At 43.8% G+C, this 15421-nt stretch overlaps 2 protein-coding genes across 3 annotated transcripts; both read left to right on the top strand.

The window, feature by feature from the left end:
• Window positions 1–1233: 1233 nt before the first annotated feature.
• Window positions 1234–11679, top strand: ythdc1 (YTH N6-methyladenosine RNA binding protein C1). 2 transcript variants are annotated; one of them, XM_077011325.1, is made up of 17 exons: window positions 1234–1429; window positions 2001–2102; window positions 2192–2490; window positions 2746–3142; window positions 3768–3854; window positions 4927–4980; window positions 5102–5196; window positions 5378–5486; window positions 5724–5841; window positions 5969–6053; window positions 6458–6627; window positions 9408–9487; window positions 9871–9907; window positions 10002–10041; window positions 10207–10272; window positions 10381–10539; window positions 10664–11679. In XM_077011325.1, exons 1-17 carry the CDS (start codon window positions 1402–1404, stop codon window positions 10883–10885), a joined length of 2148 nt encoding a protein of 715 aa, XP_076867440.1. In that variant the 5' UTR covers window positions 1234–1401; the 3' UTR covers window positions 10886–11679. The 2 variants fall into 2 exon arrangements, with proteins under 2 accessions (XP_076867440.1, XP_076867441.1); XM_077011326.1 differs by lacking the exon at window positions 3768–3854 and having other exon boundaries at window positions 1235–1429.
• A 791-nt stretch (window positions 11680–12470) lies between these two features.
• On the top strand, window positions 12471–15389 carry dnajc25 (DnaJ (Hsp40) homolog, subfamily C, member 25). The gene is made up of 4 exons (XM_077011313.1): window positions 12471–12812; window positions 13093–13245; window positions 13557–14027; window positions 14618–15389. The coding sequence occupies exons 1-4, from the start codon at window positions 12504–12506 to the stop codon at window positions 14738–14740; spliced, it is 1056 nt and encodes a 351-aa protein (XP_076867428.1). The 5' UTR covers window positions 12471–12503; the 3' UTR covers window positions 14741–15389.
• Window positions 15390–15421: the final 32 nt, after the last annotated feature.

The following is a 15421-nucleotide window of genomic DNA, read 5'->3' as shown; positions in this document are numbered from 1 at the left end:
AGTTTAAAATCCTGTTGTTTGTTTTCTGTGCAGTCCATGGACTTGCACCTCCCTACATAGGTGACATTATAAAGTTACATCAGCCTGGCAGAGATCTTCGTTCAGGTGGACAATATCTACTGGAGGTACCACGGTCTAGGTGTAAGCAGTGGGGTGATATATCTTTCACGGTAGCAGATCCTAAATTGTGGAATGCCTTGCCTACTGTTCCACGTTCCATCACTGATCTACCAATATTTGAAGCCAAACTTAAAACATACTTATTTGGGATGGCTTTCAACATCTAATTATTTTGCAAATTACCATTTCATTACCAACTGCACATGGACTAAATCTTTAAGACCATACTAGTTTATTTTTTATTCCATTGTGTGATTGATTGATTTACCTCAGTGAAATGATGGTTAGATATGTTTCAGTCAGGTTTCTCAGGTCTTCAAACAGTAATCTACTGGTGATTCCTAAAGATTGGCGAGGGTGCTTTTAGCCACTATGGCCCAAAGCTCTGGAAGTCTTCCTGAGGAGCTCAGAGACATTTAATCCCTGTACAGCTTCAAGAAGATTCTCAAAACCTTCCTGTTTAGATCTGCTTTTAGTTAAGAAACTCTAACTCTGTTCTAATTATTTTAATAGTTTTCCACCCTATTATTATCATATTTACTTTACTTTATTACATTATTTTATTTAGTTACATTTTATGTTTGTTCTAATTATTTAGAATTTACTTTATTACATTATTTTGTCCATTATTTTATAATATCACTTTATTACATTACTTTATTATGTTTGTTTCCTTTTCATCTTTAATTTATTTTTTTCTTTTTGTCTTCTTATCTTTGCTTCCTTTTATCTTCTTATTTTTGTTTCTTTTTTATTTATTCTGTAAAGCACTTTGAGTTGCATGTATGTATAAAAGGTGCTATAAAAATAGATTATTAAATGAATTACATTTTGATCAATATACTGCCTTTGATCATACTTTCTTTTTATTAAGTGTTTTCCCCAACGCTTTGTGTTTTTTCATATATTGTACCTAGGTCCTTTTAATATTTTCTTTAATGTATATTTTCATACACACGTTATGTCTTCTGGTTGTATAACAGGTTTGAGAGTGTGTTTTTTTCTGGGTGAAGTCCTAGAGCGCAGGACACAGAGGCTACGTGCGCGAAATTTCACCTTTACGCGTGAACTGGCAACCCTGACGCAGTCAGCAGGACGTGGGAGGAGGAAGCGTTCAGCCATTTTAGCCAAGAGACGCTTAGGCATCAACAGAAACAGTGAACCGAATATCCGTGGTTTTTTTTTTTTTACTGCTTTTACTGTTATTGCGTATCAAGAAAATAAAGCGCAGGAATCGGAGACGAGGCCACGTCTCCGTCGAAAAAGACACAGGCGGTGAATATGGCCGTGGACAGGCGCGACGAGAAAGGTAATGTGTGGAGAGTGCGTTAGCGTGTGCGGCTAGCGCTTCACCTTTGTCTACTCGCGCTGGGCTCTTCACAGCTAGCCAGTTAGCATACTAGCTAGCATACGTTAGCGTCTGTTTTCTCACTTCGATCACTCTAGTTGTAATTTGTCAGGTGCATCATAATAGTGCGTTGGTAATTGGTGAGTGATATGTGATATAACTAATATATAAATAAAATAAAATTAAACATATGTACCCGAGCACTTGAAAGTAGGACAGTGCATAGCTAACAAGCTACTTCTTGTCGTTTCCTGTCCAACTGCTACAATAAGTCAGTGTAGAGACCAGTTAACTACATACAGGGTTGTTGTTCAGAGTATTGATCCGATATTTGTTATTAACGCAGCAATGTTTCGTAGTTGTTGATACTTAGTCAAATTACTAGTCATATATATATATATACACTAACTAGGAAGGATACCCCAGTCTGTGTACCTAGTTTAGCAGAAGATATGAAAACAAGGTTACAGTAAGCTATTGAATATTGTAAATATTCTTCTGTTGTTCTATTTTGCCTGACACCATCGTTTAGATGGAGAACTTAATGTTCTGGAAGACATCTTGACCGATGCTCCAGACCAAGATGACGAGCTATACAACCCAGAAAGTGAACATGATGTCAGTGAAAAGAAAGGTATGTGTTCTACTCTGTTATTGTTTGTACATAAACACAAGTAGACTGTACAACTAAGCAGGCGTGAATCTGCTTTTCTCAAACCTAAGGATCCAAAAGGAAAAATGAACGGGGAGACAACCACGATTCCAAACGACTTCGGTCTTCAGGCCACTCTACCAGGCAGCCGGTTAAGAGCTCCGCCTCTTCTGCTGGGGCCAATGGAAAAAAGCTGACCAATCTGAGAAGCAGACACCCACCTGATGACTATTATGATGACAGGAAGAACCATTCTGGCAGAGGGGGGTCTTCCAGAGTTGACTTGTCCAAAGGGCACAGCGAGAAAACTCTGAGCCGCAGCAGGGAGCAGCAGAGAAGGATCAAACCGCTGATGCCAGAACTGACTGAGGTGTGTTAAGGCAGTAGGTCATATAGGCCATGATTAGCTGTTACCATCCTGTACACCAGACATCCATACTATACCAGATGTTTTAGTGCAATATGAGGACATTGGGGTAGGCTGAAGTTCACCTTAAGTTAGCCTGCATGTTTGTACGTTCTGAGCTGTCTCTCTGTTTTCGGTGGTTTTGGTTTTGATGTCTTCTTAAGGAATGCTCAGTGAGAATCCGTTCTCGTATGAAGTAATTGGCATCTGTATTTTCAGAAGATGCGCAGGAAGAGCGAGGAGAGCGTGAGCAGGATCAGCCGCTCCTCTAAGGAGGAGGAGGTGGGGAGGTCTGAGGACTACGCGTCCGACACGGACAGCTCCGTGGGTTCTTCTGAGGCAAACCACTCTGACGTCGAAGAGGAGGAGGTGATGGAGGAGGAGGAGGAAGAGGAGGAGGGAGAGAAGGGACCGGAGGAGGAGGAGGAAGAGGAGGTTGAGGAAGAAGGAGAGGAGGAAGAGGAGGAGGAGTACGAGCTGGACGAAGGTGACCAGCGGGAAGGAAACGAGCAGAATGACTATGACACTCGCAGCGAGGCCAGTGATTCGCAATCGGAGTCCGTGTCTTTCTCAGAGGGCGAGTCGGTACACTCCGCCTCGGGCTCCGAGGCCTCCGGTAAGCTGTTGTCCTTTGCAGCGCCTCTGTGTCCATGACTTCTGAATGGGCCAGTGGGGAGGAAGGGTGGTTGAGGCCTTTATAGAACTTGGCTGTCAACACCTTGAAGCCATGCCAGCTCGATCCCAGCGGCAACTGTGCTACTAAACATAAACAGAGCGTTTTAAGAGGCCACTTGGCACGTACAAGCTGGTCTGGGCGAAATGGTTTCGGGTGAAGTAAGATGGGTAACGAGGTGGTACGATTTGCCAAGATGGCACTGATGATGCCAGCAGTATGACCTCGTCAGAAGACGAAGTATGGTACCCTCAGCTGTTTTAGTTACTATTTTCACCGTCTTTGTTATTTTTAACATGCCTTTGGTATGTTGCAAAAAAAGAAGAAGAAAAAAACCTCCAGAAGTTGAACCTTGCTGTAACGATGTGGCTGTAAATGTACGATGATGTGTTGTCTGAAGTTTCCACTACGGGTCGCTACCTGGATGTGTTCAGCTTAATGCCAGACACACAGAGCCAGAAGTCCAAGCCCATGTCACCTAGAGCAGTCCTTCACACACAAACGTGTACACACACACCTAAGATGGCCACTCTAACAGAAAGGGCATGTTCTCCCATTTACTGTTCAGATGAGGAAAGAAAGAAGAATCACGCTAGAGGGATATCACCAATCGTTTTTGATAGAAGTGGAAGCTCAGCTTCAGAGTCATACACAGGTATTAAATGATCCCCAACAATTCAATATATGTATTTAAGATCATTATGTGCCAATTGGTTTAACACTCTTGGAAGAGGTGGTAGTCGTGTATGATTTTGGTGTACAGTGTAAGCTGACCTGCCTCTGCCCTGCTTCGAGCCCTTTTGGGCCTGTGTGAGCAGTAGAGGTTCACAAGGTTTATTGTCAAGTGATCATCTCATCTACGTACACAGCAGAGAATTTCGGTCAGAATGAATGAGAGTTGTTCATCTTCAGAAGATGTTTGTTTAGGTTAAAATAGGCCGATCCTAGACACTTTGTTGGTGAAGCTGAAGTGTAGGTTAGCCCTGTCAGTCAGTGGCAGAGCAGGTCAGATTACAGATCACGTCACTACACACCTGTTGGCTACCTGGCATAGTGTAAATTTCCAACAACCAATCAGAACGATGCTCTGCTCTTCGGTGTCGCTTCACAGTGACACAGTTGTCAAAGGCTTCTGCAGTCCACCATTTATTCCAAGGTCTAATGCAACATGTTTCCTTTTCTCCACAATTCAGTGGCGAGCGACCTTACACGCAAACGAATGAATTAACATTGTCAGCAGCATTGCATATGAATGTGGAAAAAATTGCCTGTGTCTGTGCATTCGGCCCACTGCCTGACTGACCCCACAGGGGCTGGGCAGCCCGTGTGCTCACCGATATCACTGGGCCTTTCAGTGGTGGCGTGGAGAAAAATCCTGTGCTCATTCTTGCACACCATGGGTTCCCCTTAAAATAAACGCAGCGCTGAAATACACTTGGGCCTAAGTGATTTAAACTTAAATTTTAAATTTTAAAATTAAATTAAAATTTTTTTTAGAGTTTTTGTTTTATGTGCTTACAGTCTCACTCTGATGGCTCTTTTTTTAACCTGCTGGTGATGTTCCTCAGATTACTGTGGAGTTGTGGGTGATCGATCTGACAACATTAAGCTCTGTGCCACATTTGCATGCCTGTTCTGCCTACAAGACGCCCCATCGCCAGTGAAGTCAACATGGCTGTTGCCGCCATCATACTAGAATGTAAAATCATAGTGTCTGTTTATTTCAGGGTCCGAAAAGAAGCACGAAAAACTGCCGTCCTCAGTGCGTGCTGTGAGGAAAGGTAAGAGCCAGCCTCATAATGGGACTTACTTTGAGTGTGAGGCCTGCCATCTGAAATACTTTCTGTTTTCTCACAGTCTGTGCTTTTTCTTTTCCCCCACCCCCTCCTTTTCAATAATCAGATCAAACCAGCAAGCTGAAGTACATACTGAGAGAGGCCAGGTTCTTTCTGATAAAGAGCAACAACCATGAGAACGTTTCTCTGGCTAAAGCAAAGGTTTGTATCCTGCCGAGTTTGTGCCATAATAATGCTCGTCAGATGCAGTCGGTGCAGAACACACTCGAGCACCAATAGCACGAACAAATACAACCTTGTCTCCAACCGGACTTCAGGATGTGACCTCATCAGGGAACTGAACCGTGTGGTGGTAACAATGTCCTCTTTGCTCCGCCTTTAGGGGGTGTGGTCCACCCTGCCTGTGAACGAGAGGAAGCTAAACGCAGCCTTCCGTGCAGCCCGGAGCGTCATCCTGATCTTCTCCGTTAGGGAGAGCGGCAAGTTTCAAGGTGAGATGAATCGTTTAATTTGTAAGCGAATTTTGTTTAGGAACTGTGTGTGTTTAAAGCTAACAATGTTCAACAGCGTTGACGTTGTTAGTAATATCATAGTAATGAATGCTTAATAGACGCCATAGGTGCTTAACGGGATTCTTACAGAGAATTAGGATCATCGATGTTTTGTGCTGCACATGTAATTGGTGTAGAACACTGGTCTGAACTTTCCTCTTTTGGGTTTACCATCAGGTTTCGCTCGACTGTCATCCGAGTCCCATCACGGAGGGTCTCCCATCCATTGGGTGCTTCCAGCGGGCATGAACGCCAAGATGCTCGGAGGAGTCTTCAAGATCGACTGGATCTGCAGGTACCTACCCTGGACGTCCCCTATGTCCTTCACACACACACACACACACACACACACACACACACACACACACACACACACAGTTTTTCTTTGAGATGAAAGAGTTGATTGTGTGTGCTGTTTACAGGAGGGAGTTGCCCTTCACCAAGACCGCCCACCTGTCCAACCCCTGGAACGAACACAAGCCGGTGAAGATTGGCCGTGATGGGCAGGTCAGTCCTCTCCATCCACCTACACCAGTCCCTCCCACCTGCACTTCAGCTTCTCTTAATCTGCATCTTCTCATTAGTGCTTGCAGCGTTGAGTGTCATGTTCTTGCCAGTGTGTGAAGAGCACTGTTGCTGCATAAATGGAGGAATGTTCCAGTACTTCGTAAGATATTGCTCCTGCAGATGGATATGTCTATTTTTGCCCAGGCAGGTGAAGGAAAAAAAAAAACACTTTTGTAGCTAGGCAGATGCACTGTGAATTTTGCACATTGCATTACGTTTATATTGGCCTTGTACTGTGGTCTCTGTGTGTGTGATTTCTTTGCCTCCATACTGAAATGTTCTTTGTCCGTGTCTCCCGCCTTCTCCTACGACCGTCGCCTTTCCGGACCGTTTGCCTGCTGCAGGAGATCGAGACGGAATGCGGCTTGCAGCTGTGTATGCTCTTTCCCCCGGACGAGAGCATCGACCTGTATCAGGTCATTCACAAAATGCGGCACAGGAGGAGGATGCACTCAGAGCCTCGGTCACGGGGCCGCCCCCCGCACAGAGAGCCCGCCCCCCGAGACCTGGGAAGGTTAGAAATGTTCTTTGGACCGATAGTGCGCTCGTATGTGCCCGTCACGTGACGGGCCGCACGTTGGGAGCGTGTTTCGTTTGCCTTCTTCCTACGAGTCGTCCTCGCCACTCCGCCAAAGAAGAGCCCTGGAACGTGCTGGGTGGAGCTTAACCGGAATGGGCGTGGCTTCGTCGCACTGCCTGAGTATCCCAGCAGCAGGCTGTGTTCTGTTGTTTAATGTTCATGGTGGTGTGTCAATTTTTTTCCCCTTTAAAACCATGACAAGAGTAAAGCGTAAGATAATTGACAGAATGCAAGCTCATTTCATTACTCCTCTGTCAGTCTCCATTAACTGACAGTTCAGTTAACTCTTTTTGTGTAGCAGTTACAAACAGGAGCACTGTAGATGAGTTTGATGTTTAATTTCTTTCCAAAGCCTGCTTTTCTTTCAGGAATATCCATGAGGGATAGACCAGTCATATATGGGACTGTATTTAAAGGAGCCATAATATATAAGCAGAAGATGAAACATCGATTTAAGAGGCAGAAAGCGTTGATTGTTTAAACAGAAATGGGTTGAAGAGGAGCATATTTCGGGACTCTCACTGGTTTTCCTGTCAAAAAAAAAGAAAAAAAAATCTTTTGAATATCAATAAATGCGTGTGCAGAGTGTAGGAGGAAAGAGGGAGAGAAGGAACAGAGAGAGAGGGAAGCTGAGTGCGTTCCTCTACCAAAGCGCCCAGAGAGGATAGGTCAGTTCCATGCTCTCGCGCTGTGTTACTACATCATGGTTGCAGTACCTGTGGACTCGAATGATGCCAGGGACTTGTCCCCTAGAGCACTGTTGTCTATGAACTGTGGGTGCTCTCAAAGTCTGCCCTCTCAAAAGCAGGGTGTTAACTCGACACAAGCAGCTGTTTCAAAAGGAAAATGGGGGGGCCCCCCAAAAAATGGACTGAAAAAAAAAAGGTCATCATACAAGCATTGTAAGGAAGTTTGATGGTTGGCAATCTCTGCCCCACCTCTGACCCTTACTGAAGGACTGAGGATGTTGTCGTGGTGAGAAACACCCCCCTTTCCTTTTCCCCTCCCCCCCATACCCTCTTGTTAAGAATGCTCCTCCCATTTTCTCTTCCTGGAGGTAGGTAGGCGGTCCTATTCAAATCAACCCCAATGGACTGAGCCTTTGTAAGGTAGCGGGAGACCCCACCTCCACTTCACCTTAAACCCCCTCCCCCCATGTTTTGCTGAGGCTTCTATGGACTTTCTACCCCCCCCAAGAAAAGCAGCTAAAACCCAGAGGGAGGGGTCTCACCTTGTGGGTTGTTCCCAGTGGCCGGAGCTCCACCTTTTGTCTTTTTGTTTGATTTCAAATGGACTGCACCACACCCAGTCGTCCCCTTCGTCTGCCTTGCCAGGCCGTCCCCGTAAAATGTGTTTGTGGCTGTGTTGACAGCTAAGGCTTAAGCTGGACTGTTGTGTGAACATTTTGCTATCATAAGTATTTGCCAACGTTAACAGGCCAAAACTACAAGAAAGCGGTATGTCATACTTTCAAACAGAATTTGTTTTGTTTTGTTACTGTTTTGGGGTATTGTGGGTCTGAAATTTTTGGTGACTTTAGGATGACCGGGTTTATGAACCAGCGTTATTAATGTAATTATTATTTGCGTGTGTGGCAGTAGGATACATATCATGTTCACTTACCTACTGTTTTTCTTTGTTATAGTAGCTTTAAATTATGAAACATATATAATAAGAAATCAGTTAAAACTAGTAATATTTTATAACATCACACACTGATTTTCAAGGTTTATTAGCTTTGTTCTAATGTAGAGGACATAAATCGCAGGTCAGCCTTACATTTTTAGGTTTCTGGGTCCAGCATACAAAATGGAAACAATCATTCTGTTTGTGTGGGACTTGCAGGGACCCATCTAAAATCCTGCACTCAGTTTAGGTCAGAGGTAACCAACTAATCCAACAGACAGGTTATTTTGCGTTGTGTGGTACAGGTAGACTACAAACCAGCTTAAATTGAATAAGGTGAACAAAATCAAATATTCTATTGGTTGCATCTATTTTTAGTAATTAGAATACTGAATATTCTTAATTACATTTTGTGAAGATCCAGATAGTACAATGGGTTAAAGGATGTTACATCACATTACATTTTAAATAGTGAGTTAATAGTAGGGAAAAGCGTTTACACATCAGTTGATGCTGTCGTTGTTCATATGATGATAATAATAAGCGATCATGCCTTGCACAATGGAATATTGAATTGCTAAAAAACAGTATAGGTAAATGGTAAACATAATGATGAACACTTTTAGTGTTTGTATGCGTAAGCATGCCTGTACCCAGTTAACAGAAGCTGTAACCTTGTGCAGATGTTAAGGCACCTTATACCATATAGACCCACTTAGTGAAATGTTTGTGTAGCGATGGCAGCATGTTGCCATGACGATGTTGATGTAACTTGAAGAGTGCTATGCTCGTCACTCAAGGGTAATTCACTCTCTTCAGCACCTGGTTCATCATGTCCTGCATTATGGTACTGGTGATGCAATCATGTCTCACATTATTCTTGTCTTGTTATGGTTGTATGCAGGATGTAGTGATCCGGATGGTGAAAAGCGTAATAGATTGCCTTTAAATCATTGTATATAGAAATTGAAGAATTTTAATAATTACGTATTAAATAAGTAGCTCATTGTAACCGAAATTGTTTCTGAGAGGAAAGTGTTGTACATTTATTGTCAGTGACATCGTACTAACATGCCTGATTCACGTAGGCGTCGCCCAGAGGAATATGACATGCACAACAGGAAGCGACCCAGGATTGACTATCCTCCTGAGTTCCCCCAGAGACCAGGTCAATATCCCACCCACCTAGCGTTGTCTGTCCGTCCCAGAATGACCTGCATTTTGGACACTTGTGGAGAGGGAATGGAAACTGAAGCAAGGTTAACATTATAAAACGGAATAGCAGCATAGTAATGGTAACACCCAATGATGTCATATCGTGTGTGAGTTTGCCATCGTCTATAAAATGTGAAGATAGGTTAATGTATTGATCAAGTGTGTAACTGCTGTGGTGTTCTCTGAAGTTGTATCAGTGTGTTAGCTTTGGAAATTGATTTATTTTCTGTATTGCGTTTTCGTGTATTCTTGTGTATTATGAACCTCGTTGACCTTTTGTTGAGACTCATGCTCTTGTTATTGGTGAATCGTCTTCTTTCCTTGCTATGTGTTCAGGTTTTATGCAGGACCCTCGCAACCCACCTGTGGACAGGTGTGTCCCTCACAGTCTCCTACACTCAGTGTCTGTCTTCAGGCTTTTGGCATCATGGTTAACTTTGTGTTTTGTTTTGTTTTTTTTTCCACAGGCGCTTTTCTGGTGTTAGGAGGGATGTTTTCCTCAATGGAGTAAGTTTCTAGCTACCGATGTGCCTAGAATAGCTTAGTTGAAAGGGATGCTAGGATTCTAAGAGTAATATTACAGGGTAGCATCAAGTGTTTCATAAAGTGAATGATACAAGTTTACAACTGAGTTATAAACACAACCATGTGTTTTCATTCTGTCCTCTGCAGTCGTACAACGATTACATGCGAGAGTTCCACCATAACATTGGTCCTCCCCCACCATGGCAGGGAATGGTGAGTGCTGTTATACGAGCCGCATTGATTAGCACTTGACGCTCAGGTCAAGTAGCCATCGGTCTGTTTTGGTTTGTCGACTAACTGGTGGGTTATCTTTGTTGGAAGGCTCCGTACCCTGGTATGGAGCAACCCCCTCACCACCCGTATTACCAGCATCACCCTCCGCCGCCCCAGGCCCACCCTCCATACTCGGGCCACCACCCCATGCCCCACGATGCCCGCTTCAGAGAGAAGAGGGTCGTCCGCTCCTTCTCCTCCAGTCTGGTAATGGTTCACAGAGAGATCGCATTAACGAGGATGTTCTGACCCAAGAAAATGAAGAAACAGTAGGTGTGGTACAGTAACCACATAGCACAACTGACATTAACACCTCCACCCATCTCTGCAGCACGATTACGACATGCGCGTGGACGACTTCCTGAGGCGCACGCAGGCCGTGGTGAGCGGCCGTCGCAGCCGTCCCAGGGAGCGGGAGAGGCAGAGAGAACGGGACCGTCCGCGGGATGCCCGGCGGGACCGCGAAAGGGAGCGTGGACGTGAGCGGGATCGCGAACGAGACCGTCTACGAGACAGAGACCGTGAGAAAGAGAGGGGTCGCTATCGCAGATAGGAGTTAAATCTTTTATTCTTTTTTCTTTTTCTTTTTTTTTGTCAGTTTTTGTCGCTGTGGATTCTTCATTCAAATACTTTTTAGTCCTGGATTAGACTTATTGGTGTTCAGAAAACGCAGGGCTTGTGCTCTTGTAGATAATGTGATAGGTCGTCTTTTTTGTTGCTGTTGTTCTTGTATAAAGCTGAGCTGTACTTCAAAAAGCTGAAGTTTTTCTTTCCAAGTGTTCTTTTTTTAATATGTATAATGTTTTATTGGCTCTAACGATCAACTCGGATCATGCATGCAGTGTTTTCTACCGTGACAACCAAAAATCTTTTCTTTTTCTTATTTTATTTTAATCATTGAACATCTGGAGGCATCACTGTGTCATGGTGGCAGGCTGTACTATGAAGGAAATGGTAGTGTGTGTTTTTTTTCTTCTCCATTTTTGGACGGATGTACCTATCTCCTGCCTTCTGTTAATCAGCTCTTAGGGGCCTCTGCCAGGCAGGTTTGAGGAACCATGCACATGCAAGTGTTTTTTGATGTCTGTTATTGTATATAGTGACTTAAAGGACTGTTGAACAGTACAGCTCAGCACACCAGTCATATCAAGTGCTTTTATCTGGCTTTAATTTCCAAATATTTTGGGGGGATTAAAAAAAAGCAATACCACCTGTTTTTCTTTCTGCAGTCAATGCTGAAAAGGTTAATGTTATGAAGGTCAGTAAAGCAACATGCTAAAATGTTTTTGGTTGGTGAAATTGTATCTTTTACTGATACATTTTGTATTAAAAGAAAAAAAGAGTAAAGACTTTGTTTTGTGCTGTTTATTGTCACAGGAAATTGTAAGTTGTAATTGTAAGGGGCAACCATGGTCCAGGGGCACCCATGGTCTGGTGGTAGGGGAGCTGATCAGAGGGTTGTAGGGTCGATTCCCAGCTAGGCCGTGACTGAAGTGCCCTTGAGCAAGGTACTTGACCCCAAGTTACTTTTTGCTCCCCGGGCGCAGGGGCTGCCCACTTCTCTTGGCACGTGTGCATTCACACCCCCCTAGTGTTCACTAGTGTGAACCAGGCACAGTGTGTTCTCACTGTACAGAGGACAAATTACGATTGGGGTGTAAATCACAATTGGCGAAATTGTCACCTTAACTGAAGTCCTAGACCAATGTATAATACAAGCCTCGTCCACTTTAACAAGCAAGATTTGGAAAACGCTGTTTTTGTATTAACATTGCCTATAAGCAGTCTGTTTTGCACGCCAAAAAGCAACCTGTATATCACACAGAGACGATAAGCAAGAAATTAAAATAACAGTTTTAACGTGACAACCAGTTGCGAACTGTGGAAGTCACAGGACAACCTTACCAGTTTTTTTTATTAGTTTTTCCAGCAACACTACATCAAAGCAGAGGTTTCTGAATTAGGTTGGTACCCACATTAGGAGCACGTATTTGAAACGTTGCGTTTTCAGTGGTGAAAACGGCATTTTTGCTGAACCTAGCGAAACGGTAACGAAGTTTAATTTAGCCGCAGTGACACCGGCGGCAGTACTGTTGTCGTAACTACAACTCCCATCATCCTTATAAACACATTTGACGTCATATAAAACGCGACGGTTTTGGAGTGCTGATATGGCTGCTTCCACACTGGCAACGCTCCGACTTGGTTTTTGGAGTAGTATTCTCTTACTTTTGGCCATTTTAGTTCCACATGTAGCCGCGCTCATCGAAGGACTTTATTGCGGAACACAAATATGTTACGATGTACTCGGAGTCACCAGAGACTCGTCCAAATCCGAGATTGGACGCGCTTATCGACAGCTGGCCAGAAAGTATCACCCAGACAGATTTCAGGCCGGGGACCCCGCACTCGCCGGTGAAACCCCTGAAAGTGCCCAGCAGAAATTTCTGCTCATTGCGACAGCTTATGAAACTCTAAAAGTGAGTTACGTTATGTATAATGTGTACTGTTTGCGTATGTCTGTACGTAAACCATGTGTAATATAAAATGTAATTAACCTTGGTCACCACAGAGTTGCGTGGCAATGTTGTTTTTATGACACTTCATATCACATTGTTGGCTCAGTTGAAGATTATTTTTATAATAGTTTGTTTTTTAAAGCAGCCAACAATATCTACTTTTTGGAGGTTCCATTTGCAATGGTTACATTTAAAACAAGTCCCCTGTATGTGGTAAAGATGTGACTTGTGTGGTCTGCAGGATGAAGACTCACGCAGGGACTATGACTACATGCTGGATCATCCAGAGCAATACTACAGTCACTATTACACTTACTACAGGAGAAGGCTGGCACCCAAAGTAGATGTTAGGATAGTCATTCTTGTAACTGTGTGTGCAATATCCATCTTTCAGGTAGGTGCTCACTGGGAGAAGTGGTCATCAGAAAGTAACATATATTTTGTTTTTATTAATACCATGGATAGTATATCAAAGCACCACGTTTTGTCACTCCCAAATTCACACACACACACACACTCGCGCATGCATATACAACATAAAATATTATCTCCTAGAGTTTCAGAAGCAGTTTGCTTGTAAAACTAATGAAATTTTATTCAATACATTTTAAAAACTACTACATCTACATTTAAATACAATACAGTTGTGTTTTATATTCATCATTTCTGTTTTTATTTTTTAACACAGTTTAATTTTGTCTATAGTATTACAGCTGGTGGAGCAGCTACACTGAAGCCATTAATTACCTCACCACCGTCCCCAAATATCGTATCCAGGCCACTGCTCTGGCCAAGCAGCAAGGCCTGTTGAACCGCACCAAAGAGAAGGGTAAGAACCGCCGCTCCAAAGAAGAGATCCGCGAGGAAGAGGAGGAGATCATCCGCGACATCATCAAGAACAAGATCGACATCAAAGGCGGCTACCAGAAACCCAACGTCTCGGACATCCTCCTGTGTAGGATTGTCCTGTTCCCGTACCACCTGTGTGCCTATGTGGTGTGGTACTGCACATGGGTCTACCGCTTCAGTATCCGCAGGGAGGAGTACGGAGAGGAGGAGAAGCTCTATGTCATCCGCAAGCACATGAAGATGTCGCAGGCCCAGTTCGACACCTTGGACGATCAGCTGAAACAAACCTTCCTGCAGCAGCAGTTGTGGCTGGAGGAGAACTATGAGGTGTGTTCAGGTGGAGTGGATGAAGCTGCATTTGGATTCCAGTGTTCCCTGCCTACTCTTTCATATGCTTTATATTTGTAAACTCCTGTGCACACATTTTGAATCTGGTTGGAGCACAGGAAGTACAAAAGATAGCTTTGTCGCGGGAAGCCAAAAGGCTTTAACAAATCATGCTGTGGAATTTAATCCACATGTTTTCTGTGAATTATCAAAACAGTTTCCTAAAGCCAACTCGGCTAGGTGAAAGCAAGGTTACCTGACACTAGCACCCATTCTGAAGTGATTCAGAATATGACTTGGAGTAACTTTGGGGTTTTGCCAGAATCTTGCCATGTGCATTTGTATGCCATACAGTGCGTTAAACGTTTGAGGTCATCCACACCATCCTACTGTCAAACACCAAAGCTAGTTATTGCACCACTAGTTCAACAACAGCTTAATTATCAGTTGTTTACCTTCAAGGACTTGTTTGCATTTTGATCAGTGTCAGATGAGCGAGGAGAAGATGGTGACGCTGTAACGAAACAGGCAAAGTTGTGTTTTCGCTCGGCTGCCTGTTGCTAACTGCCATCTTTCCTGCAATGCTGCAGGTGTACAAAGAAGAGCAGGAGGCAGAGATGAAGATGAAGATGGCCAACGACCCACGCTGGAAGCGCTACAGGAGGTGGATGAAGAGTGAAGGCCCGGGCCGAATCACCTTCATCGATGACTGACTAGCGACCCCAGCCCACGTGCACACCTGCATGTGTGCGTGCCTCCTGTTTTACGCACCCAGCTTGTGCGCGTGCGCACACGTGGGTCGGGCTGCACACGCTCATGTTTACAGACTTTTATGTGCATTTATTTCAAGACCATCAAACAATTTTCATTGATATTCATTTGCTGGTATGTTTGAGGGCTGTTTTCCACAATTGTATGGAGGTTGTTGTAACTAAGGTCTCTGGGCTCTGGTACAACTCAGTTTGGCTGCTGTTTGAGGTCTTGGCAATCGAAACAGATAGCTCGTCCATTTGGTCTTTCAGATCATGTGGGAATGTTTTCTGTCTGTCTGTCAACTCATTTTGTCCCCTTTATACATCATGCCAATGGAATATTGATATGAATTATTTTTTTAATAATCAAATATTAAAGTGACTGGTAAACATGACAAGTGGGTCTGGACGGCCTTGACCTCTGCTGTTCACACCTGAAAAGTATGATTACGGATCTCCCACATAACCATATGTTTAGTTGCAATTCGAACGTGGAATTTCAACATTAAACCTGAAAAACTGTATTCTGTTCTTCAAATTAGAAGAGAAGTGGTATGATGACAGTAAAAGTGCAACAAGGCCCACTCCTGTGACTGTTGTCAGAGTCAGTGGGGCTGAGCAGCATGGATATATCAGAGATTC

The sequence above is a fragment of the Brachyhypopomus gauderio genome, chromosome 7 (genome assembly GCF_052324685.1).
Source record: "Brachyhypopomus gauderio isolate BG-103 chromosome 7, BGAUD_0.2, whole genome shotgun sequence".
In the NCBI taxonomy this organism is placed as follows: domain Eukaryota; kingdom Metazoa; phylum Chordata; class Actinopteri; order Gymnotiformes; family Hypopomidae; genus Brachyhypopomus; species Brachyhypopomus gauderio.
The sequence above is the reverse complement of the archived record's forward strand: the minus strand, read 5'-3'. Positions and strand labels throughout refer to the sequence as shown.